Source organism: Malurus melanocephalus, unplaced genomic scaffold, assembly GCF_030028575.1.
Source record: "Malurus melanocephalus ecotype Western Australia unplaced genomic scaffold, MMel_1.1 scaffold_2, whole genome shotgun sequence".
Taxonomy (NCBI): domain Eukaryota; kingdom Metazoa; phylum Chordata; class Aves; order Passeriformes; family Maluridae; genus Malurus; species Malurus melanocephalus.
In genome coordinates this window covers 9,100,292-9,126,714 of record NW_026623234.1, presented here as the reverse complement: position 1 = coordinate 9,126,714, position 26,423 = coordinate 9,100,292, and the positions used below count along the sequence as shown (strand labels likewise).

The 26,423-nt window shown below is 36.0% G+C and overlaps 1 protein-coding gene across 1 annotated transcript in view; it reads left to right on the top strand.

Annotated features, from left to right (window-relative positions):
- Window positions 1–13,387: 13,387 nt before the first annotated feature.
- PALS1 (protein associated with LIN7 1, MAGUK p55 family member) overlaps window positions 13,388–26,423 on the top strand; it is a 28,976-nt gene continuing 15,940 nt past the window's right edge. Inside the window, exons 1-2 of the mRNA XM_057367489.1 lie at window positions 13,388–13,897; window positions 20,638–20,846. Coding sequence (XP_057223472.1) covers window positions 13,531–13,897; window positions 20,638–20,846 — 576 coding nt within the window. The 5' untranslated portion in view covers window positions 13,388–13,530. The remainder of the gene's footprint in view (window positions 13,898–20,637; window positions 20,847–26,423) is intronic.

Here is a 26,423-nt window from a genome sequence, read left to right as displayed (position 1 = left end):
TGTCACAGAGAGAAAAGAGTTTATCTCTTTCAGTGGACCATAACTTTCACTCTTTACTGTTACCATTTGGCTGACCTTTTTGATCTGAAAACTTCATGTAAAGACAGTAGCACCTTCCCAAGCAGCATACAGAAATGCTGATATTGGTGCTGAGCCCCATATCCAGTTAGTGCTCTTGCTGTCTGTTCTGTCATCTTTGCCTTGACCTTTGACTCTGGATTCTGCCTTTTATACAAGCAGGGAATTTAGAGTTCTCAACTTTGCTGTTGTTTTGATTATTGCTAGAAGGGATAATTACTGTGGTTTCTCCAATAACAGGCTTGTCCCTGTATTATCTAATTCTAGACTCTCCCCTTTTTCTCTCAATTTTTGTCCTCCATGTTTTCATTCCTTTCTGATTTTTCTCAGGAATAAACAAGATGGGTCCTCCTTAGCATTCGTATTGAATGCAGCTTGTGGTAGTAGTCTGGAGCAGCAATTGAAGCCTTGACACCTGGTTTTACGATAGGGCAAGGCTGCCAGGCTGAGGTCAAAAGTGCTGAGAGTATTTCCAGCTGTCCTAAATGTTGTTGATGGTGAATGCCAGTATTTGTGGCACATTTTAGCAATCAGTTTTTCTCAGGATGACTTCATGATTGTGACACTTTTCCAGAATATTTCAGTATCATCATGCCAAGTGCAGTCTTGTACATATGACTGGTGTTAGGTTGCTGGTTTGTTTCCACCTCTAGAGGAAAACACCTGTGGTCTCAGCATGAGGACAGCATCCACGATTGTCATTTGCTGAAGGATTTACAAAGTAATACTTTCACTCAAAAGTTGCTGTTTTTACAATTCTGTAAATGTGAGTTTAAGAAAGAAGTACCTTATGCCCATAATTGTACAGTACTTTTTACTCAAAGGATTAGAATAGTAAAACTGTTAAAGACTAATTAACCAAAAACTTTATTCTTTAACCCAAAGTAGAACTGCCAAATACGTTGCTATTAGATATGCTTAATTAGGGAATTTCAGCTCTAGAATTTTGGAGTTAATAATAGTTTGTGTTCAGTTGGATGGCATCAGTGTGTTCTTATGAAGCTTCAATTTTCTAATAAGTGTGTTCCAAAGGAGTGTATACTCTGGTGGTTCTGGAATGGTTGATGAAGATGTTGTTATTTAAAGTGGCTATAAATGAGAGCATTTCCAGTTCCCGTCTTTGGGATTATTTTGGGACACTGAGTTCTTGCTTCTTGATTCAGAAGTACCGGATGGCCAGTGGTAAATGTTGGTGTAATAAAGTGTTGTGGTATTTTCTTTAGAGAAATTTATCAGCTATGTAATGCATGTAAATGTATTTGCACCACTGGTATGTATAACTTGTACAAACTTAATCTTTAGGTATTTGTTTAAGGCGTTGGGTGTATGACGGATTCTTCCAGGTGTTGCTCAATAACTTTTTTGAATGTATTCTTAACGTTAGTGCCCTGTTCTATAATACCTAAAATTTACTGTGGCGAAATGCAAAGATGTCCTGCATTCATCAGTTGAAAGCGTTCTTACCTCTCTTTGCATTGTCCTATTATAAAATATCTCAGTTGCTGAGATCTGACATTAGCACCAGGAAGAAATCTTCATTGTAGAGAAGTTTCCTTATCTTGCATCCTTTTTTTCTTTTGATTTAACTTAATTTTTATGCACACTGATTTCAGTTAAAAGTGATGTCCTAATAACTCATCTCTCTTCTCTACTTTTCTGTTGAGGAACTTGTTTCAGGTGTGATAAAGTAAAAACACATGAAAGATAAAGCAAGGACAAATCAGTGAATTTTGAACTTGCACATAAAAGGAGGAAGACTGGCTGTTGTTGGTTTGTAGTTTCCATTTTCTCTTCCTGTTAACATTTTCTTTATTACAGTGGATAGTAGTAGAGCGATGTGACTTTATGGAACTAGTTTTAGTTGTCAGACACTTTTGAAAGTTCTAATGATRTGGCAAWACATATGTTTATKTTGGGKTTTTTTGGAGGTTGGTTTGTATTTGGATTTTTTAATAAGTGTGTACATGTTAATAGAAGCAGGTGCGAAGTACTGGTTAACATACATTTCACTGGCAGAGAATATTAAAGATTGAGATTTTTTTTTGGTGTAAAAAATAAAATTATTTTTTCTTGTAAAAAAGAAATTATTCAGCTTTCAACTCATGAGTTGGGGGGGGCGGATAAAAGGCTTTAAAAATGCTACCGAAAAGGTTTTAAACCAAGTTTATAATGCCACTGTTTGAAGAGCAACCTTCAGTTTGTTTAGTGTAAGAATTGAGAAGAAATACTTCCTTAAGTTCAAATGATGTGTTGGAACTTCATTACACTAGAAGATTTACTCTATGATCTTACACAAAGAAAGGTTTCTGCTAAATTCCACTTTCCTAAGTGTTGAATCTTTGTTCCATAACATGACTTGAGAATTCTGAGGAGGGTCTTAGGTCACTTAGCTTGCCACTCTTTTTCCCTGACTTTCATGGTCATGTTTAATATCTTAATTCAACAGCTTAAGTGATGATGACATGATTTTCTGGACAAGATTATTGTACCACTACATACTAAAAAAGTTTGCCTGCTTTCTCATAGAAAGGAGTCTTACATTCCTGTGAGTTTGTCACAAATTTATATGTTTTCTTAATAAAAAGAGCATGTGCTTTAACAGGGTTTCAGAAGCTGAATGGTCTTTCTTTGATTTAATAAAAAAGTTGAACTGTGAAAAAGCTCTGCAGCCACAGTTAGGTTCTTGAATTTACTTTGCAGAAGTGAGTTTGTTCCTGTCAGGATTTTATTTTGATTTATGTAAGATGCTAACATTAGACTCAAGAGTCCACTTAGATTTAATAGGAAAGAAAGAAACTGTTTAAGGTACAGAAGGTCTCTGATGTTACATCTTTATAGCCTTGTGAAGTTTTCTCATGCATTTTTATTATGAAGTTTAGTAATGTAGGTTATTTACAGAGCGCTTGATTTTCACATCCGATAATGAAATTTTGGTAATATTTCACATAACATATTTTTCTGTGAGTTTTCCATGTGACCTGTGTTTTAAGTTACTGTATGGTATAGGTTTGTTCAGCAGGCTTGCCTTGTAGTGTGACCCAGGAATCAGCACGAGTTCTTTGGTCATGCTTGGCATTGTTCCTGCAAGCTTAACAGATCATTGTGATAAATACTGGGAAAGGCAATATGTAATTTTTGTCCATTCCAAAGTGGTTATCCATATATGAACTCTGTTGCATGCCTGAGGTAGTATTTTTGTTTGTAATAGTGCTCGACCAGTGGATGTAGTGTTTAATCACCAGATGATCTGTTTAAGTCCTTCTGCTGCAACAAATTAAGATCTATCTCTGTTATTGTTATGCTTTAGAAAAAAAAAAAATAGCTCTTGCGTCTGAGTTGCGGATTATACTATTTCCACAACGATGATAGAAAATACCAGTAATGAATGTGCAGAGATGTTCAGATATTGAACTCACCGTGTTAAACACTTGGATGAATAATTTACYGTTTTTATTTGGGAGGAAATACACTCAAAGATAAATGCAAATTTTGTGGTGCTTTACACCCACAGTATTTCAGAGTATGCCTTTGAAGACAAACCAATACTTCCCTTTTAACTGCCCTGTTTATATCGTCAGGAAGATACGAAAATGGTTGTCGCTGTGGTTGCTTTTGTGTGGTGGGTCTTTTTTTGTGGACTTTGGGTTTTTTAGGATGAAAAGAATTAGTAGGTGTATATGAAATTTTTGATGGGGGGGAGGGAAAGAAGTGGAACTCACAGAATATGGTTCCATGAGATACAGTCTCATTTGGATTGGTCTGCCTGCTGCTGGGGCTAGGAGTTTGTGCTTGTCTTTGTTCTTACCTCTACCTCCCTTGGTCTCAAGCATTTGCTCCTGACCCTTATGCCAGTCTTGTCACCTTTCAGATTATTCTGATCTGTTCTGACATGCCAACTGGACCAAAGTCAGCCAAACAAAAGTATTTTGTGACATTCTGCAATCTTGTTGAACTCAAGTTACTTGGTGACAGATTTGACAAGCTTCAAAACTCAGAGAAGGTAATGGATCTACATCCCAAAAGTGGGCAGCGTAGGAGAGCAGTCAAGAGCAAGAGTAATGAGACTGAAAGTCTTTGGCAGCAGCAAACTAGCACAGCTTAATGGTCCAAGAAATCATACTGACAGTCTCTTTTTTTGGTTCTTGTCATAAATTCATGAACTACGGATTCTGTTTGGAAGGATGCAAAAGTAGGGCACACTTGAAAGCCTAGTCAGCTTTGTTCTGTTCTAGCAGTTGGCAGAGCTGTTTATGCACAAACACATTAATTTTGTGAGTTTCCTGAAAAAATTACTGAAATGTTTGCAAATACTAAATTATGTGACTGACACAGTGTAAAGAAACTACAGCACTGAAAAATCTGAACAGTTTTTTCAGCCTGCAAAATTTTGAATTCTGACTTTGCTGTTTGGCTTCTCAGGAGTGAGAAGCATCCTGGCAGATTTCATGGACACTAATTTGGTTAAGCATAATCCTTTGCAAACTTCAGCTGTTGCCCCTTGGTTCTTTGGGGGATATATTTGCCAGAGTTATGCATTTTGCTTGTCCTGGCTGAGGATAGTTTCTTTCTTCTGTGATAGCAAGGGCTTCTGTCATCTTTGTTGAACAGGACATCTCATCATAGCAGTAATATCGAAATGGCTACAAAATTTATGCATGCTGTCATGGCTGGTGTGCCTTGCTTATATTTCCCTCCAGAAAAATCAATGACAGATTGCGTTAATTAGAAAACCTTAGGGAATTATGCCCATGAAAATATTTCTGAAGGAAAACTTTAAAATGTATGAGCAGTTTTTTAGGGATTTCCTCAGTTACCACCATCTTAGATGAGTTTAGGAATGAAAATCTTGTGACATCAGGGACCTGAGTAGCTAACACAGTTTTGCATTGTTTGTTTTTTTTTTTTCCTATAAATAACTAGAGAAGAGCTCAAATGAAATGTGATTGTTCTGAGTTTGTGGTGAGTTCTGTGAAGTAAAGAGATCATCAGTTGTATAGTTTTGTGATTGATGTCCTCTTTTTGAGAATGTCAGTTTTTAGAAGTTTCCTACCTTTTTTTGTGGTCAGAAAAAAAAAGTCAGTAGATCCTTATGCCCTTCGCCCCCACATACCTATGAGTAATACAGCGACAGGGCTAATCAGGTTATATCATTGGGGATAATTTAAAAAAAGCTTTTAAAATCATCCCTGACATGCATTCAGGTAATCTGGGAAAACAGAGTTGAAAAGAGAGCCTGAGGAAATGGCCACATGAAAGAAGCTAGCACATGTTATATAATGTAAGATTTTGCTTTTTTGAACTTGCAAGGCCTATAGCTCAATCATATAAAATTAGAAGACAGTCTTGGTCCCAGTATAATCTCTGAAGACTGTTGATTAATTAAGATTTTGGTGGTTTTGGATGAAAGCTTTTTGTGAATAGCTGTGTTCCCATTTTTTTTAGGTGATGTTTCTAAAGATGTTTATTGAATTCAGCAGGTATTGGAATATAAAAATAAAGATTAAATTTGTCTTTCTTTAGAGTATTGTAAATATGGCTTAAATAACTTGCTTGGAGGAGTAAACTAATGCCATTTTGTGTGAATTTAAATGCCAGATGAGATGTAGATTATGGAATACTGTAACTTCAGTTTAATTTGGGATCAGTTAACTTAGTTTTGCTCAGTCACCTCTTTGAAGTGACAGTATCGTATGCGTACCAGTACCCATGAACATTTGCTATTACTGCTGTGTTTTACATAGTGAAGTGGTGGCAAGCACTGACATTAAAAATAACATGCTAAAAAAAATGGAGGTTAAAATGAGACCAGAGTGCAAGAGCCTGGGCAAACAAGGACACAATTGGAAGGGCATTGGGGGAATCTTATTATAGAACTAAAATAGCAGCTGTATTTTTAATTTTGCAGGGAATATAAATGAGGACAGGCTTATTGTTTTTAAGACAATGAAAGCTGAAGTCTTAACTGAATAGGTGGTAAGAAGTTGCTGTCTTGTTATCATGCTTCTGGCTGTCCTGTGAGATCTGTTAACAATCTCTGGAATTCTAGGAATTTTTTTACTCTTCATTCGTTATGCTTGAAGCTTTCTAAGCATTTAAGAAACTGCTAAATTAAGGTAGTTCCTTTTTTCTCGTACTGTTATCATCTTTTCATTGCAACCTGAAGGCATCCATATTATCCACTAATATCTGTGTGAAATAAACAATTTCTGTCACAGGGATTATTGGTCCTAAAGACTTGATTAGAACTGAGTATTCAAATGTATGCATAGTTGTCGCCTATTAGCTAAGCTATCGTGGGATGCTAGGGTGATATATTTGTGTGCTGTTTTGGGGTTAGGTGGGTCTCAGACCATTTAATGAGTTGTAGTGTTGGATGTTTCTGTAAGCTCCCTTTTGAAACAGCCTTGTTCTTTTTTTTTTTTTTTTTCGGGTTTTCACTAATTGCTGCAGAGACTGCCCTCTGCTGTGCTCCTCACCCCAGTTCAGGGCTTGTCAGCACATAAGCATCCACTTATGCTGGGGCCTTATGGAGGATACAAAATATGAACAGAATCTACAACCTAAATACCATATTACTGAATTGTAAAATATGCTTGACTGACCTTGGCAAAACTCTTCTTAAGTTTCTCCATCTAGCTGTGACTTTTAGCAATAATTTTCTTGAAGCCAGCTCAAGGTTGTTTCTGTTGTCATTCCCTCTCACCCCAGCTGAAACTTTGTTCCCCTCCCCGTCTATTTTTTATTGGCCTAAAAAGCAGAAATTAATGATGATATGTAAGTGGTAGTGTATGTTTGAACAAAGGGAGTTGTGGTATGTAAAACAATTAAACAATTGTTTTAAGTCTGTCAMGTTGGGAAGCATTTAAATTGTGTAACTGGAAAGAGACAAGTATTGATAAATGCAGTAGAAAGTTATATTTGTTATGTCTAGAGCAACCTTAATGTGAAGTGGTTCTGTTTGACCTATGCTATGACTTTTAACTCATTACAGGAGCTCACCGTTGCTATACTAATCAAGGAAGGTTGCTGCTGATAGAACATGCAGCAAGTGTCTTTCACCACAAGATGAGCAGGAATTTAAATAAGCTTTAATTGTTCCTCCCTCTTCATGCAACTGCTGCAAAGGAATCTTGCATATATTTTACTTCGAAGGTGCAGTTGCTGAAAGAAGATCTGAGTGAGGTGGCTTCTGATTGACAGGATGTAKGTTTTGTTACTGGTGGCTGTTTTTCATGGAAAACACTCTGTTCATATCTGTTTTGTAGGGAGTTGCTTGTGGTTTTTGAAGTTGATAGYGTAGGCCAGTTCTTGAGCTGTGACTTTTTTGATTGGTGACACTGCAGTAATAGATAAACAAGCCTAATAAAGTTAAATGTCTTAAACAGACCACAGTTCTTAGATATAACACCAATATGATACCAAAATGTAATTATAATGTCCCAAGATTGCAGGCTGAGCACTTTGTTTATGCCATTTATAAAACTGGAATCTAACCTTAGCATCTGAACTTTCAGTTTCATCAATTTATCTATGCTTTAGTGCTGCAAGTTAACATTGCTGTGGTTCTTGTACAAATGTAACTTAGAAACTGCTAACAGTGAAAATTAAAATYATTGTGGGGGTTTAGCCCTTTTTGCTGTTGATCCACATATCTTGCACATGTAAGTGAGCATGGAATGTTAAAACCCCTTGGCATGACTGAGAGCTTTTTGAAATTTACATGTTGTACTGAGTTACTGTGCTTCACAGGTRTTATAATGAACTCTGTTTTGAAATTACTAGGAGTCAGCTGGATATTAAAGGAAGAGTTTGTATCCAATACTAGAATTTATACTAGAAAATGTAATTAGTGGAAAGAATAGTTTTAGTAATAATATTGACTGAAAAAGCAAACAAACCATACCAGAAGTCATTTTCTTGAATATGTTGCAAAAGTAGCGTAAAGATGATTTTTTCCACTACTTTTTTTTTTTTTTTTTTTTTAATTATGTTAAAAAGTATCAAGGTGTCTTAATTTTTGTACCTTTTGCTTATTTTTAAAAACATCAGTCTGCTCCAGGCTATACTGGTTATTTCAGGTACTATTAAGCTTCATAGGAAATGTCTGTGATGTATTTTCTGTCATAAACTCTAACCTTTGACTCTCATCAAGTAGTGGTGGTTAATTTCTTGCTGGGCACCGTGGTTTATCTTGTGTTTTCCTTCATGTACTGTGCTTCCAAGTCTATTAATCTTGCAGATTCACTGAAATACCATAGAAGATGAAGTGGTACATAGGAGAGGATGCAGGGAAAGCTGAGAATTCTTTTTTATTTTCCTACACAGAGCTTCCATTTGTAGAATTATTGAAGTGCTTTATTTTGTTACTTTGTGATTTTTATGACTTAGGTGTTGCTTGCTTAGAATCTGAAGTACTGAGTAAAAATACTAGAAGACACACTATTATGTGATACATTAATAATACATGGCAGAGATCTGTACCATAATTTTATGCACATTTTTTATTAGTAGTTCAGATATTGGGAAACATCTTGTATGTGATTTTGGTCTAACTTCCTAATCCACTTCAGCAATCTAGAATCCATCTTCCAGTTGTTTTTAATTATTGTTTTAATATACCRTGTTTGTTGTTGTATATGGCTTTAAGCTGATGATAGATCCTTTGCACTGTGCAATGTTGAATATCTATTTCTTTAGTTGATATTAAAATTATAAATGTAGGTTGGGATTTTATATTCTAACCTGTGCCAAAACTAATGAAATTTCACTGGAGATAAGCACTGAACTTCCTTGCAGTCATTCAGAATTTGCAGCTTTAATGAATTTTAAAAAGGAAACTATCAGGTCTAATCAACTTCTAGCCCTGAAAGAATTTTAAACACCAGTGAAATGTAACACAAAACCTCAGCCTCCAGAAAATGTCATTTTTGCTCTTTGAAAGTTGCTGAAGCAAAACAAATTTAATTTTACTGTACATAATTTAGTTGTTAAAGCAATTAGGATTGCTATGTACACCAGCCACAGTCCCCAGGAAGCAAGTGAAAACTAAAACCACCTTACAGCACTTCTGTTTCAGTCCCTGTCAGTATATATACTAACATCTGCCTTSCACACCAAGGTAGATGATTGCATTGATGTATATTTATTCTGTTATAGAGCTTTTGGGGTCTGTGCTTTGTTTAGTGAATTCAGGGTGTTTAAAAAAAAAGAAGCCTGACATTTTTAGGGGTCAGTATGAAGAATGGTGGCTTGTAAAATCCAGTATTTTTGAGAATAGTAAGTGTAGTTAGCAAGACAGTACTTGTGKTTTTTTTCTTTAATTTTGTTGTTGCAAACTTGCATCAGTAACATGGCTTGTTTGCTGTTCATAATTACTTCYCAGTCAGAATTTTGTATGATGCCCAGTGGTGACCAGAGTGACTGAAATGCTTTCTCAATAGCTGTACTAACATTATCAGTTTTTAGAAATCTTCCTCTGTAGGCCAAAAATAAAAGTAATCTATGAATAAAAGATTCATATACACTCTCCAGGACTGTTTTGGTGAGACTTGTGATATGAAGTTTAACAGAGAGAGTCATAAATCTGCTTTATTTGGAAAGCTCTACATGTCATGTGGAAACACTAAGATTCCCCAGTTAGATATCGGCAGTTCAAACAAAGATGGTCAAAGCCATGATTTAACCCTGTTAAACTTTGAGCAATTAAACTTTGTGTAACAGACACTGCTCTACATATCTAGAAAGTATAGGAACTGCTACTACCAAGTTCTGAAGTGGAAAGAATTCTCTTATTTACAAGTGTTTTTATATAAATTGTACATATGAAGTAGTAAAAATTAGTATAATTAAGTCTGTATATTTTCCTCTGTAATACTAAATATTTAGCAAAATAAGCTTCTCTTGTGCTGAAAAGCTGTTTTATTGCATAATCCACAATTTGGAGAGAACAGATGTGGTGTAACAGGGTTATATTGTTGTTGCTGTCGTGGAAGTTTTAAAATTGCAAAAGAAACCTTCAGAAAGGAAAGCCAGAAGTTTCTGAAGTTACTAATCTTAAGATTTTTGATGCCATGCATATTGGTTAAAATAAAATTTTCTGTTCCTGGTACCTGACTTAACCTGTTTTTAACCTCAGCTATACCACACCTTAATTTGAGAAACCAGTTAAAGATTTTATCAGTGTAATATTTTACATTTTACATCCTTACAACCATTGTGGAGAGAGACTTGAGAGCTGAACTGGTACTGTTTTTGCCTTATGTGTTTATTTCATTTATTGTAGTTGGGCAACGGCATTTTCCAAAACAGTTTGGAGATGAGAGTTTGTGATGTCTGAGGCAGACTTGAGACAACAGGAAGGAGGAGAGGGGGTTAGGTTCAGAAGTGGTCACCCATTTTCAGAAGTTCTTTGATTAAAGGAAGTTGTTCAGCTTTCCAGACTTGCAGCATGCCTCTGCTTTTTTGGATTACCGGCTAGTTATATTTCGGGGGTCAGATTTTTGTGTAGTTGGTTTGATGTTCCCATATCAAAATTTAGGCTGTCTGATAATGTGATGTTTTGTATCATCTTTTGTATTATCTGAGTGTGGTTCTTTTGCTGTGCTGTTTATTGCTTGTTTCAGAAGTATCTAACTTTCTGGGACACCAAAAATACTTACTTAAAATTCCAAAAYGCTTAAATTTTCATTGGGTTTTCTGACTGTTGCTGTTAAAGTATGAGTGCAAGAGAGCTCTGATTTTCTGTTGCTGTTATTTCTTTTTTACTTGATTGACTCAGATATTGAATACTGATAATAGGCAGCTATTATTACAGGTGTTAAATGTCTTGGTACCCCGTTCAAAGAATTGATATGTCCTTTGTGTCTTGCACAGGGTTCATACTGAAAATGTGAGCAGTGTTACTAATATTTACTCCAGACTATATTTCTATTTCTCTTGTCTTCAGTTCATACTACTGAACTAAAGAGATTTAAAATCTTCTTACTCTAAATACAGATGCATAAGTTTTGGTGTGCCATTTAGTAGCTGGTACTTCTAAATTTGATGGATGATATGTAGCTAATCCCACTGCAAAAATTCTTGATCAGTTTTTAGGTATTGGCCATCAACTCCCTTTTCTGACAATTTTTGTCTGAGATTCTTTCAAGAGTTTGACATMATTTAGCTTACACACGATTGAGTGTAAAGTTGTGTTTTACTTCTTGTAGGTCCTCACACCCTGGTTTTGGCTTTTTTAGTGCTGATTAAATGGATATTATTCATCCCCTCAAATTGTTTCAGCGCCTGTTGGTTGTATCCTATGCACTCAGGAATGTGAGTTTTCTTTGAGCTTGTCAGAGTTGAAAAAAGATGAATGTAGCTTTGAAAAGGCTCAGTGTTCAGAAAAGTAATGGCAAATACAAYTTGAATTAAAAAGCATTTGAATTATCTTCCATCCACAGTTASTGTTCTTTACAATTTTATTGTTTCTAATGAGGATTACTTTTTGGGGATTGGCATTTCTGTACAGAGAAGCTGCCTTTTCAGGAGAAATGCAGCTTTCCGAGGATTGTTTTGCTAAATTTTTATCCACCTTTCTCTCAAGTTCAGAGAATTTATTTAAAAGTGGTGATTTATATAACCTTGTCTAAATGCTAACTTTATGGGGCTTTATCCTTTGAAAGGCTGTTCTAAGTTGGGCACTAACTGAAGACTTTACAGGCACTAAATAATAATGAAGTACCTCTGTGCTAGCCCCAGTACCTTACAGTTTTTGATTGTTGAAGTTTTTGATTGAAGTTTTAGGCTTTTTTTGCCTAGTGTTTTTTTTTTTTTTTCCTGAATGTGTGAATGTTGAGCATTGGATGTTGAGTATATCAGTGAAGTGCAATTAAGTGTCTTTTAAGGGCAAACAAAGAATTTTTACTACCACAGAAATACTTTAATTTTCTTCTTGGAAGATTTTAATAACAACTTTTAGTARCAGGGGCTAGACAGGAAACAAGTAAAGTAGTTTAGTTGTTGCTATATGCCATGTGCTGCTACTCCTCATGAAAATGAAAAACTGTACGTGTTTAGAATTGCAAGCTAGCAAAAACTTGTGTAGGAGTTTCTACTGCTGGTCCTTCAAAACAGAACTATAGATATTTAATTTTCAACTTAATTACAACATAAACATCCTTCCCTTCCTCCTCCAAACACAAATACTTGGTATAAGAAAGTTGGCGATTTTGGTTTTTGGGGATTTTTTTCTGTCTTGGTGTGTCCAGTATGTAATAAAACTTAGAGATATTTCCTACTATTTCCTTTTTAGTAAATGAAAAAAAAATTATAAAAAGTGACTTGAAAAATTAAGTATATTGGTARTATGATACACAACTATTTGTTAATTTTATGACCTTTTAATTGGACAGATTGAGGATATTGTATCACTGACAGAAAGGCAATGTGGTATAAAACACACATGTATATTTAAGAGATGAGTGGTTATATTTATCAGGACACTTAAGCTCTTTAGCTTGAATCATCAGGAATAAGAAACCAGATTAAGATATGTGTAGTATAGTGGAATGCCACTACTTGACTGTGGAAATTAATTATTGTTCTCTGTCAAATCTGTATGTCTGTACACCCCCACAAGGATTTTTAGTCTTATATTTAATCCTTCCTGCTTTAATGCATGCCTATAGGAGGCATTAAGAGTAGGTGCTAACCAGAACTGTCCAACCCTTATCCTAGGACTTTATCTCTACTGGGAATTGTGTAAGTGCAGCTCCTGTCTGCTTTAGATAGTATCTTTCGGAGGAACTCTATGCCAGACCTGTCTGCTCTGAACCCAGGAAGCAATGTTTACATAAGGTGCCTCAGCTTATAAACAATAAATGCAAATGTCTTTGCTTGAGTTTAACATACTAAACTTCTTGTGAACRTGTTTATAACAAGTTTTTCATATTTATCGTTTGTAGGATTGTAAGCATAGTTTGTGATGGAATTTTTAAGACTGAAAGAACAAATTAAAACTTGGGTGAAARCTCTTGGAAAACTGCTTATTTGCAATTGTGCTAAGTGCAGAATCACCACGGCTTTGACTGGGAAATATGAGGGACTTTAACATTAGTTTGAGCAGTGCTCCTTTTCTAACATTGGCTCCTGAAGTTTACCAATATATGTGAAACAGATTTGTAAGGATATTGTAGTTCTTCGGAGAAGAAGCACTATGTAAATTTGGACCAAAAGTTCCAKTGTTTGGATGCCTGGATACCTTAGGTGTTTTCTTATTGTCCAGTTACTAACTTCTTCTTTTTTTTTTTTAATATCTGTCATTAGATTTTCCTCCTGGATGTCTCTTCAAGCATCTTGTGATGGAAGGGAAATCTTTTTGAATTTATAATGGATTTTACACAATATCGTAGCAAAAACTGGCCTAGCAGCAGCATTTTGGTTTGAAGAGCACAAGCCTAATTACAAATAATCATGACAACTTCTCATATGAATGGACATATCACAGAAGATTCTGACAATGAAGCAAAAAATGTGGATCTTGTATCTCCTGAGGAGCCTCAGAAGCACAGAGAAATGCCTGTTGATTGCCCTGGGGACTTGGGCTCCAGGATGATGCCCATGCGGCGGAGTGCTCAGCTGGAGAGAATCCGTCAGCAACAGGAGGACATAAAGCGCAGACGAGAAGAAGAGGGAAGGAAACAAGAACTGGACCTTACTGCTTCCATGAGGCTAAAGAAACTAGCACAAATTCCTCCTAAAACTGGAATAGATAATCCAATATTTGACACAGAGGAAGGAATTGTTTTGGAAAGTCCCCATTACACTGTGAGAACACTAGGTAGGTAAAATGCAATGAGTGAGCCAATGGAGTAAAGATGTATTTGATATTAATGTTCTTTTAGGCCACTGAAAATCGTAATTTAGCTGATTTTTCATAAACAGATTTAAAGTCTTCTGGTCCTTCAGATTTGTGCGGGTTTGGAAGCTTTTTTATTTAGTCAAACATCAGGCTRTGTGCCTCAGCAAACTGCTTTTCAAAACGGATCCATTTGAGGAACAGTTATATACCTTGTTGATAATAATTCAGTTTATAACTCTAAATTCAGTAAATAACTATTTTCTTAAGGCTGGGGAAAACCATGTAAATGATGTTCAATTCTATGATGTTTGATTAACTGTAGACCAGAATAAGGAATGAATAAACACAGATTGTCATTTAAAATAAAAATGCAAGAGTTGTTAATACTTTAAAGAGAAAAATGCTTGTGTTTTTTTTCTCATTCTGTCTTGCATTATCAATTGCCACCTAATATAARTGTCATGCCACTACAGCTCTTAAAGTAGTGGTGTTGATAATGAAAATCTGCTTAGATGTTGATGAAAAGGTAATGTTGATAATTTTTTAACAAATAGGTGCTGAAATTATTCATTTCRTAGTTGTCATTGTTTTGACTATGCTTGTTTATAAAAAATTTCTAACCTTTCTTCCTCARACATGAGTGTTTTAAATAAAAGGTGGTGTGTCACTGGAGGGAAAAAGACACACTGGGAATTTGTGGGAATCCAGTTCAAATTTCCAAATCCATACCTGTTCAGAGATTAAGATTGATTTAAAATGGCAGCTTTGTTTTCTGGGCTGCACTAAAGTTTCTTGCTATTTTTTCCCCGTTGCCTGGTGGTTGAGAATACAGAGTGAAAAAYAGCTATGAAATTGCTAATTTCTTCTTTTTTACTTCATCTCTAGTATTAATATGCCTGTGCAGCAATTCTGCTAAAGATATGTCTCTGCTCCATAACCTCTGATAATCCTTATTGTACAAATCCCTCTTTAGGAAAATTTAGATTGAAAGGGTCATCAGGAAGTCATCCTGTTCAGCCTCCTGTGGAGAGCAGGGTCTGTTACAAATGTGGCTGGTGTACCTTGTTTCAGTACATGACTCATCAGCTGAGATCTCTTTGTAAGAGGCAGATTCTGTAATTAACTTTATGAAGTGTTAGGTATTTGTAAAATGGTCTCCTTAGAYGGAACACAAAGCAGAAGATAGAAAAATGGATGTCAAAAAGTGGAAGTTACTTCAGTTGGTACATACTTAGCCACAGTGGCTAAAAGCTCTGAAGACTGACTACTGGAGGAATTGAAAATTGAAACTAGAGAAGSGAGGAAAGGGAGACTTGGAATTAGAAAGCTGAGGTTAGGTTTCATGCTGGAGGTGCTGAGAACTCGGAGGGAGGATTGGTGCAAACCAATGGGCAGAGCAGCTACCCATGGAAGCTGGTAGGGATGAGAAGTGAGTAACATGCATTGGTCTGACATGCTTGAGAACCAGTAAGGAGCTGGAGTGGACTGAAATTATTTGAACAAGGGAAATAAGTGATGACAAAAGGCGGGTTTTAAAAACTGTCAGTGGGAAGTTTGRAAGAAAYAGGCTGTGGGAGAAGCTGAGGGATSGTTAAAGATAGTATTTGTGAAAAGCTGGAAGGAGGAAGTTTTGGCTGAGCTTTGGCTCAGCAAGAATAGAAGAGGGCAAATTGGTATGGAAATTGAATGGATTCTCTGAATACTATGTGTAAGAAGAGAAATGCCAAACATCGGGGACAGGAAGATTATAGAGAGGTGTGTGTGGAAAGAGGTAAATTAGAAAATAATAAGACATGGTATAAGGTGCATCTTGAAGAAAAATGACTAGGTGACTTTATCCACTTTTGGATCTGCAGTTTGGATCTTGTCATTTGGATCAAGTAAACTTACGATTTAAGAAGAGAGGATTTATAGTTTAGGATTCCATGAGCCAGCAGTGTGCCCTTGCAGCCAAGGACAGTGGGATCCTGCGCTGCACGAGGAGGGTCATGGCCAACAGGTCAAGGGTGGTGATCCTGCCCCTCTACMCTGGTTAGGGCTGACCTGGAGTGCAGTGTCCAGTTCTGGGCTCCTCAGAACAGAGAGACAGGGAGCTCTTGGAGTGGGTCCAGTGGATAGCAGCAAGAGAGGAACAAGGCTGAGGGAGCTGGGCCTGTTCAGCCTCAAGAAGAGGTGACTGAGAGGGGATCTCATCAATATCTACCAGTATCTGAAGGGAGGATGTCAAGAGGGTGGAGCCTGGCTCTTCTTGGTGATGCCAAGCAATAGGACAAGAGGCAGTGGGCAGGAACTGATGCACAGGAAGGAAGTTCCACCTGAACATGAGGAAGAACTTCTTTACTGTGTGGGTGACTGAGCACTGAACAGGGTGTCCAGAGAGGCTGTGGAGTCTCCCTTGCTGGAGATACTCAAGAGCTGTTTGGATGCAATCCTGTGCCATGTGCTCTAGGATGGCCCTGCTGGAGCAGGGAGGCTGAATCAGATGACCACTGTGGTCCCTTCCAACCTGACCATTCTGTGATTCTATGACTAGGAGTAGTGCTTTTGATTATACTCAACTATGATGTTGAATTGTTGCAAATGCAGGAATAAGTAGTTCTTAGTAAAATACTGTGGTTTTTAAACCTATATAGTCCTAAAGAATGTCTATTTAGTCATTAATGTTGTCAAAAAAACAAGTTAAATTTAGTGAAGTGCCGTAGCTTGAGCTCTTACAAAATTTTCTTCTCTTAAGCATGTCCTTTTTCCAGTTTCTGGGTTAATCTTTCTAGCATTCCRAGCACTGAATCTGGCTCTTTTCCTCCTTCTCGGTTAGAGTGCTTACTCACATTCATATCTGAGATTAATTAGGAAAACCCCAAATAAACCTGCACAGGTGCTAGTTAGTTACAGAATGTTCAACTACCCTTTTTGTATTTTTTAAAAGACTGATTTTAATTTTGCTTGTGTGTGTGTTAGTTCATAGAGCTTCTCCTGAAGGTACATCTTTGAAGTAAGAGTATTGACCTATGTGTCTATATTTTTAGTTTGGARAAAGTTTTGTAAATGCTAGTGTCTAATTTGGTAGATCCTTGCCAAGTCTTTAATGTTTTTATCATCATAAAAGAAAGCAGACTAGATTAAAGAAATTGGAGTTTATTTATAAAAATAGGACACTTAACCAAAAGAATTTTAAAGGGCATGTTTGTTATCAAAACAGTCTATGATTTAGACAGCTGTTTAAATGGAAATAATATTCTCTGCACCTGGCATGTATGCATATAAGTATTTACTGGCTTTTTCATGGCAATATGCTTCCATGAAATGCAAGCTTTTTTTGTTTGCTACAGTTCATTCAGCTAATTTAGTTAAATGAGTAACTGRCATTTCATGGAAATTACTTCAGTGAGATTTTTTTTTCTTGTTGGTTTTTTTGATTTTGGAGGGGTTTTTTTTTAGGGGAAAAGCTGCTTGGTTTTTCCTATTATACCTTGACTGAAACTTACCTATAAATACATTTTAAATAAATTTTTGAAATACTGTTTTATCCAAAACTACTTTCCTTGGTCATGTGATTCAAGTTGTATTTAAAGCTTTAAAGTGCTAGTACCGGCACACAGATTACTCCACAGAAAAGTTTGGGAATGAAGACATTGGTGCTKACATATAATAAAGCCTATCCTTCTAAGTTTGCTCTTCTTAACTTTTTGTTTAAGGTAATAAAAAAAAATCTGTTTTCTTCATTTTCTAATCTAACATGTTAAGCTGTGACTGCAGATCCTCCCCTGCAGTTGCATACTTTTGCCTTGGCAGTCTTTTGATTAATGTGTATATCTCACAGTGCTCAGTCACATTCCAGCCATTTCATAGTCTAATGGAAAAAGGCTGCAACACTTCTTGTAAAAGACGACTTGCCAAAAACAAGTATTTGATTGCTAATTGATCTGCGATTAAAAATGGACTTGTTCTGCAAAAGAGCCCTGACTTTTCTGTGAGTAAATGCAGATGTTGGTCTTACTGAGCTTTTTCTTCTTCAAGACACCCTTTTTAATAGGAAATATTTAGAGATGGAGTCTTTTGTTACCTGCTGCATTTTTTTATTATTATTACTTTAAAAAGACAAAAACCAACAAATAAAACAAATAAAACCAAACCCTGCACTGAAATCTAGTCTGTGATTTAGACTTTAGAAGCAGCAACCTAGAGAGAATTAGGCTTGTGTAAAGCCAGATTTGTATGTGGGTTTATGTGTATGGTTTTTTATTAAACAAGTAACTAGAAAATGGAGTGCTATCTTTTGAGAAATATTTCATTACACTCCATTCGRACATTATTTCTGTTTTATACTTATGATGAGGTGGGTATTTGTTTGCTGTTTTATGGCAGGGGGGAATCACTTTGCATAAAGCTATGTCATCCAGCAGRTGAAGCTTCAGTAGAAGGGAATTATACAGGGAAGAGAGTACTGTGGTAGCTTGAAAGAAAGGGTAGCACAGAAGGAACTAGCAAAGGGCTGAAAAGAGAATATGTAAAGACATCTAGGAACAGGATGTCTTTGTTATAGATACAGAATAAGATGTCTTTCTGTATGAATTTATACCTTACATATAACATATACTAGAATTGTGTATGTGTATATGTGTATGTATTTGAATTTTCAGATATGTAAGAGAGAGTTCAGAAATAATTAATACGTAGAAAGAGTTAGAAGAAGCAACGTTCGACTCTAACACTTCACTGCTTTTTTAATCCAATAACCATACCAAATAGCAGAACTTGGAGCTGGTATGTTTTTTATCAGAGCAGGTGTCAGTAGGAACTATACAATAACATCTGTTTTACACACCTTTTTGTTCTTTATGCTTGAAAATAGTGCWCTTCCTCAGACTTGGGAGAATGAGTTGAAGAGATACTGTAGTTCTTTGCACGCTTTGCACTAGATGAGAATTTTTCCAATGACAATGTTCTATTTAGCAAATACTCTCATTTGTAGAGTGTTCTTTAGCCTTCTCTCCCAATGGCATTTCTCCCAGTGTGATAAGCAGTATATTGTGTATACAGTTTCCTAGTGAGTCATTGGCTACCTTAATTAGTGTTATGAGYTGTACTGGATTTCACCAGTGGAATATCCTGCACAGCCAGTATCCAAGCTTTCTGTGCAGCTTTTGTCCTACTGCCCTTTGTTTCCTTGGTGGTTACAGACAGAAACCCTTGACCTTTGGTGGGTAGGATGTTTTTAGCATGTGTGAAATGGTTTTGGAGGGTTTTTCATWGGGTTTTTTATTGTCCTTGCAAGTACAAGCGTAGTAGCCCTGGCTTGTTTGTTTCCTTTTATAATACAGAAAACTAACTTACAAACTCAGAATTGACAGCTTGTATGTATGTATGATTTGTCCGAAATTAAAACTGTTAAACTTGTTTGAAATGCATCTTTTGTTAGGCTTTATGGTTTTCATGTGTCCGTTTATCAACCAATTTTTATGTTATGCTCAAAAATTTTGAGTCTAGGTATGCATGCACTATACTGATGAATTTGTGGTTAAGTATGCAAGGGAAACTTCTTGACAGAAGTATTCATGTTAGTGATCAGTATCTACTGTGATTTTTCRTGTAAAAAATAAGCTTAGCTGATGTCCTGATGATGTTCCTAATTTTATTAGCTCATAGTGAGTAAATGAAGGTTGCTAAAACTTAAAAATTATTCTCAAAGCTGGTATTTTGGTATCAGTAAAGAAGAYTGACCTCAGTATCAAGTGACAGTTTTAAAATTTGAGATTTTCTTTGTTGTTAATTTTTTAAAAATACCAAGATTCAAAAGTTCTAGCTAACCTGAACTTATTAAAATAGAAGATAGCCGACCGTCTTCTTCTGTGGCTGAACAGATTCTTTCAGATAATATCTGAAAACATGTTATTTCATGCTCAAAGCATCAATTTTTTTTATCTGCCTCAGAATTTCTTCCGTGSGTTTGATTAATTTTCCTTGTTTTAGGTGGTTTCTCAATTACTTAATTTTAAGAAGTGATATATGTAGCAGAAATTTGGTTTGGTTTAAAGTCATGTAAAATTCTTTCAAAAGCACTAGTAAAGCATCAGATCAGTTCTTGAAACTTAAGAATGCAGTACAGGTACAGTATTCTGCAACTGTATACAAACTGGTTATTAAAATATGTTAAAATATTTTACTGCCCATGCAGAATTTATATTCTTGTAGGTAAAAGATGCATTTTTTTTTGCTGTAGATAACTTCAAAAGTTCATAGATGTTTATAGATTACATTTTTACATCATTTTTAGTTTAATGTGCTAAGACTGAGCATAATTTTTTGTTTATAAATTGAGTGTAATTTACTTATCAAACATTCATTCTATAAGTAAGCAAAATATATTGTTGAGATACAAAGATATCTGCTGCATATTGTAAATACACACAGAAAGATGAACCAAACTATCTGTGAATATTCAGTGCATCAAGATGAGCATAGCTGTAAACTTACTGCACTTACTGACTTGAGGTCTTTTACTTTTTTCCTTTTTTGTTTTTCCTTTTTTGATCTGTTACATTCTGCTACAAAAAAGTTGGAATAATGAATACTAATAAACTGCCACGTATCACTGCTGGTTCAAAAACTGAACAGCAAAAATCCTTTGGTATAACTCTTAATATTAATATAAATATTACTTTATTATTATTATTATTGTTAACTTGTATCTTATTTGTATTTTGTTATGTCTTACCTAGAAGTGGAAGAACTCTTAACTTCACTTAAGTATATCCAGCACGTTTTGGTAGACCCTCAGAGTCAAGAGGATATCTCGCTCATTTTACAGCTTGTTCAAAATAMCGATTTTCAGAATGCATTTAAGATCCACAATGCTGTTACAGTGCACATGAACAAAGCCAGCCCTCCATATCCTCTCATCTCCAATGCACAAGAACTAGCACAAGAGGTATGTACAGTATGCATCCCTGGGATATACAGGAAACCTATAATCATACCTACTGTTGAAATACATATTTGTCAAGCTTGTCTGAGTTACTGATAGTTGAATATGAAAGAGATTATAATAGTCACTGATTGGAAATCTGGAAAAACTGGATACAGCAAACAGTAACCAGAAAAATATTCTGGGGKTAGGAACGCCCTCTTTAGCATGGATAGATATGTAACAGAAAAGGTACTATGTYTAAACATAGGAAAAGGGAGTGGTTGTGACAATCTAACTCCCTTTCCGTTGGTATTCTTTATTTCAAGCATTCAGGAATTGAGTTTCAGTTCTCTCTTACTGTGACTTCCCTCTGAGTTGAGMCATGGTTCTTAGATTTGGAGGCATCTCTGAAAATACACACATACTGGAGACAAGCATTCTGCTTTAAAGTGAGCAGCAGATCCCATAACAGTTAATTTCAGTATTTTAATTACTGCTGTGATTAAACTTTTTTTTTTGTCTGACAAATGACAGCTCTTTTTAAAGGTCTGATACAATTTTTAGAAATTATTACAATATGCTGAAGGGTCACTCAGTAACTTTTGCCACAACTTTCCATGGGCTGGTGCAAGTATATATTGTAGTGAAATGTGGCTTCATCTTAGATCAGTATGTGTTTGTGAACTTTGACCTACGTAGCTTGAATACCCGTATCAGAGCGAGCCTAGCACTGTGGAGTWCAGCAAAGCCAGGTGCAGGGGCTGGGTAATGGCTCCTGCATTTAGCACCCACCAGACCAAACTGAYTCAGGTACATTGGTTGGGTTATTTSMSTGTGGCAGCAGGTTGTGGTTGTTGGTGTGGTTGGTTTAATATCTGATTTTCTTTCTCCCTGAAGTGTACTTTTTCAACAGCTTTTTCCATTCTCCTTCATTTCACTAGACTAACTTTGTAACYGACAGCATTGCAGCAAGCTTGAAGTTCATTTGCAGAAGAAATTACTGGTTCTTGCAGAAGAAATTACTGAGGGGCATCTTTTAAATGTGATCTGAAGGTGCAGGTGCTGATTAAACCAGCTTAGGATTTTCCTGTTTAGGTTTGTCAGTAAGGCTGTGCCAAAAGCAGGTGGAAGTACTTTAAATATTCTGTCAATCTATGAAAACTTTTAATCATCCCAGTGTAATCATATGTTTGCATTACATGTGACTATCCCTCTGGCTTATCCATCAGCTTATAGCCTGTTTTGAAATCCTCACTAGTCTTCTTCCATGTCTGAGCGTCTRAAGGAACCTTTTCAGTTAACTTCTGTTTGCAAACTATTCCCCCAAACATCCACTTTACACAGGCCTAGTTTAGGATTTCATTCAGATACAGGCCACAGTTYTTGAACCTCCTTTTGTGAAACAGGGTGTTACAGATGTAACCCTTAAGAAAGCTGGGTTTTTTTTCCTTCATGAATAGKATGTTCTTTTATTTGCTACTTAATAGAAGTGTCCAAGGAGGAAAGGTACCTAGGAAAACTCCAGGTCTGTTYACAAACTTTCACATTTCTCTCCATTTTTCACTACTCCTTACCTTCCCAGCATATTCTTCTCTTTTTTCCAGGTGATTTGGTAAATCCTAAAATCAGAAGGTGGTGCAAAGCCGGTTTTGTGTTTTTTACCAGTCSATGAAGAAGATTGAGCAAAAAGAAAATATGTCATTAATCTAAAATTTTTAAACCAACACAATTTGATTATCCCTGAGACTATTACATAAAAGACAAACATATCATTGCACTCATTTTGACTCTTCATCTACCATTCCTGTCTTGTCCAGCCTTGAAATTCCTGAGAAGTCAACATATTGCATATGTCTGTTCCCGTTTTCAGATGTCATCTAGTTTCTCAGTGGTTCAGCTTCAAGTGTATTTAAGTGACTTATATTTTGCAATATGTTTGATAGCATCCTGAAATGATAGAGCCAGAAATTCAGAACAAATATTTCTGTGTCTGACAGAAACGTCTCAAGAAGATACCTTGAGGCCTYCATTCACATCACTCTGTACTTCTTTGTATTGCCTGAATAGAAGATCTTATGCTTGGTTTTAGATCTTTTATTCTTTTTGGAAAGGCTTCTGTATTTGTTATGGTAGCAGTATGGCAGGAAATTATTTCTGCTTTAGGTGGTTTTGTTTTGCGTTTGTTGTTGGTGTGGGGTATTTTTTAATCCTGACTATGTCTGTATCTTGCATGCCCAAGTTTTCTTTTGTACTCTCATTTTTGGTTGTCTTTTGCTTTTTCTGTCTCTAAGCAGAGGCTTGGGAAACTCCCCCAGAAAGCAGCTCAGTTAGTTACTTAAGAGTGTTTTTGAAAAGTCACTTGCAAAAACCTGGATTTAAGATACTGATAACATCTTCATGATAAAAGCCAGGAGACATTACAAGAAAGAAAAATAGCAGATACATGCATAGCATTAATTTTAAATAGCAGGTAGTGCTAGTGTGCATACTTTAGTGCACAGGTCATGAGCAACAGTGTGTAACTCTGAAACTGGAGTGTRTGCTCCATTTTAAAGCTACAGACACGTTTTGTTTGAGGCTTTATACCGTGGAAGAGAACATCTCTAACAGGAAAAAGCAGTGTGCAGYACAATTTCATAATGCAACATGAAACATCCCCCTTTTAAAGAAAGATAATAATTAATATTATTTAGGCTTTTTTTTTAGTTTTCTAGTCCTCTTTAGAAAATCCTTAAAATTAGTAATATATATATATACAGTTAACTTTTCCCACCAATTCTGATAACCAGACACAAATGACTCAGGATTTTGTTGGTGTTTTGTTTTGGTTTTTTTTAAGAGACTTCAGTTGATTTAAAAAGGTGGAATGAAGCACTTGAGCTTAAGGAATTTATTTGGGAAGGCTTATCTTCATGTAATGGGGTGTACTCCAAGTCTCAAATAAAAATAGCCGGTAAACATCAAGTATAATTAAATTGATTTTAAATCCATTTAAACTTGACCAAGATGGGGGCAAGGATTATGGGAACATGGTCTGAATCTTGACCTTGTAAGAATATTTGATGCAGCGTTTGAGACAGTTTATAACTTCTGGCTTATAACAGTACATACTAAATACCTTAAAGAAATTCTTGCTATTAAATATACTTAATAGGCTCCATTTATATAGACTGTGTTCYTAAATGTTTTGGTCTTGGTATTCTTTGCTTTGGCAAATTCAGAAAAATAAATCAGATCAGTGCTGTTGAGGGGATGCACTGGARGCTYGTAACTTCTGGCRTAAGRGTGCTAWAATGTGTATGAGTGCACCTGACAGYCCTGCTCACCTCCCTCTCAACAACAACAGAATTTTGCAGGTGCARTTAATTTTGGAAAGTTTAATATCAGTCCAGCACATGCCTCCATCATATATGCCTACTAATAGGGGAGTGTACAAATGGATACCTTCTGGGAGGTTGTTGAACTAAAGTTAACATGATTAACAAAAAAAAATTGTCTGAAGAGTTAAGAAAATATAKTTATTGGCACATACTCAGTGTGGGTTGCCTATGCTATATGTAGTGTGTCACTTCTGGAATGACAGGCTTCTTCAAAGTCTTAGTCTGATAAAGCTGTGGGATTCATTCATTGCCATGAGTTATGAAGGACTCTGACATGCAGCATTACTGCTATAATTAATGGTGTATAGGGCAGCCTGAAGCTTTCCTAGAGCTYCATTAAATAAACAAATGAGAGATGTATCTTTTTCTTAAAGGAGGGGGGATATTAAAATTTTGAATAATCAAATTATTCAAAGCAGGAAATTCAGCTTGAATAAAGGATGTTTACTGGGTACAGAGTAACTGGTTGGACCAGATTGAGGATCTCACAGTGGAAAAGAAAGCAATCTCTGTTATTGCATTCAGAAGATTGTATTCCTTGCAGGACTTCCAAGTTGCTTTTTGASTAGGTTTTCCTGCAAAAAGATCATAAAAATTTGATAAATAAAGCTTTAAGTCTTTTTGTGGCTTCTTCAAGAAAGGAATTAGAAGTCCCTTGAAAGTTAAGACACCTTAAATAAGCGTCTGTGAGAAAGTCTTTTGTATAGARAAATCTTCTATTTTAAAACAGAAGTAAATCTCTCAGTGAAGTGTCTTTTGCARTGTTCTGTTTGCCATGTGACATCCTAGAATTAAGTTAAAGCCAGGTGTAATAGCTTCCTGGCTACTTCAGAGATATGACTGAAGTCAGGACTTTGTKAAGCTGAATTCCTCCTGTTCTCTATGGTTTTAAAGAAACCAGTTAAAAATCATTTAAATCCAGTTTCTTCTTTGACCATTTGAAGCTATAATAGATTTGTTCCCCATGAGGCATGTTCTAGGGATGTCAGAAGGAAGGCCTTTGGAGGTTGTGCCAGGTTTATTGCAAAGCATGGGAACGTGTTCAGTGTGACACTTYGCTTGGCAATGTGAGAATCTTGCTGCATGGGAACAGCTCATTTAGTGGCTTCTTCCAGAATTTTAAATTGTCTTTGCTTGGAAGTTTTCAGTGCTCTCATCTGGTAGCATGTAMGATGTAAGCATTTCTGTAGAAACTTGCTCCTAGGATCGAGGCTTTTCAGACCTTTAGATACTGTTAGGTCATACAAAAAAATGAATTATTTTCTCATTCAAACTTTTGGYTTCTCGATTCTCTGATGTCACATTACCTCATTTATAAGAGTAAAAAGCTCTTGAGAAAAACGTTTTCTATTTCTCTGAAAGCTGCTGCTCTGATTTGTATTATCTACTGTTGATATCTTTGGATTCATTTGTGCTGTTGTACTTGTGTGCCTTTGGTCAGATTAAGCCAGAGAATAATAGCTTTGGAAAGTATCTGCAGCCTCACCTTTATGTAAGGGGACTTCCCTGCTCTTGGCTTTCTCCATGAGATGATAGTTAGGCATGTTTGGTAACTGTATGAGAAGGAAAACCTATTTTGGTAGTTGAAGCTGCTTGAGCAAAAACTATTCTTGTGTTCGTGTGGATTATTTTGGAACCAGCCAAAGAAACCAGGTTTTCAGGGGAAACCTTCTGAAGTTTTGATTTGTACACTTCCTGGACARCAGCTTCAGGATACATTGCCAAACCTGTCTTGGAATCTTTGGCCTTGCTGTTGATGGAAATAGTTTGCATAATAAGGACATGATAATCTGCTTTTAAGGAAGATGAGGGCTAGTCATATTAATAGGAAATTACTCCAGTTTAGAAGCTCAGCCTGTTCACATAGTACTCTTCATTGTGACTGATTTCACTGATATGAAATCACTAACTTTCACTAAATTTCTAGAGTTTAATTTTTTTTTTTGTGTGCATCTTTGTGATACCTGAGCTCATGGTCAGTCTCTGGTATTGACAAATCTGTGTGAGGTACTGGTTACCAGTTTAGATTTGGTAATTGCTACTGAGGCAAGATGTGCTGGGTTAGTCCTGTGGTCTCATTGCATATTTTCCTAAGGTGGACCAGATAAATCAATCAGCAGTAGTGCARCAACTACGTGGATATACTTTACTTTCAGTAGAATGAATAATTGCAARTAGGGGGTTGTGTTTCAGTAGGAGAGGGAGGATTGATAGATCA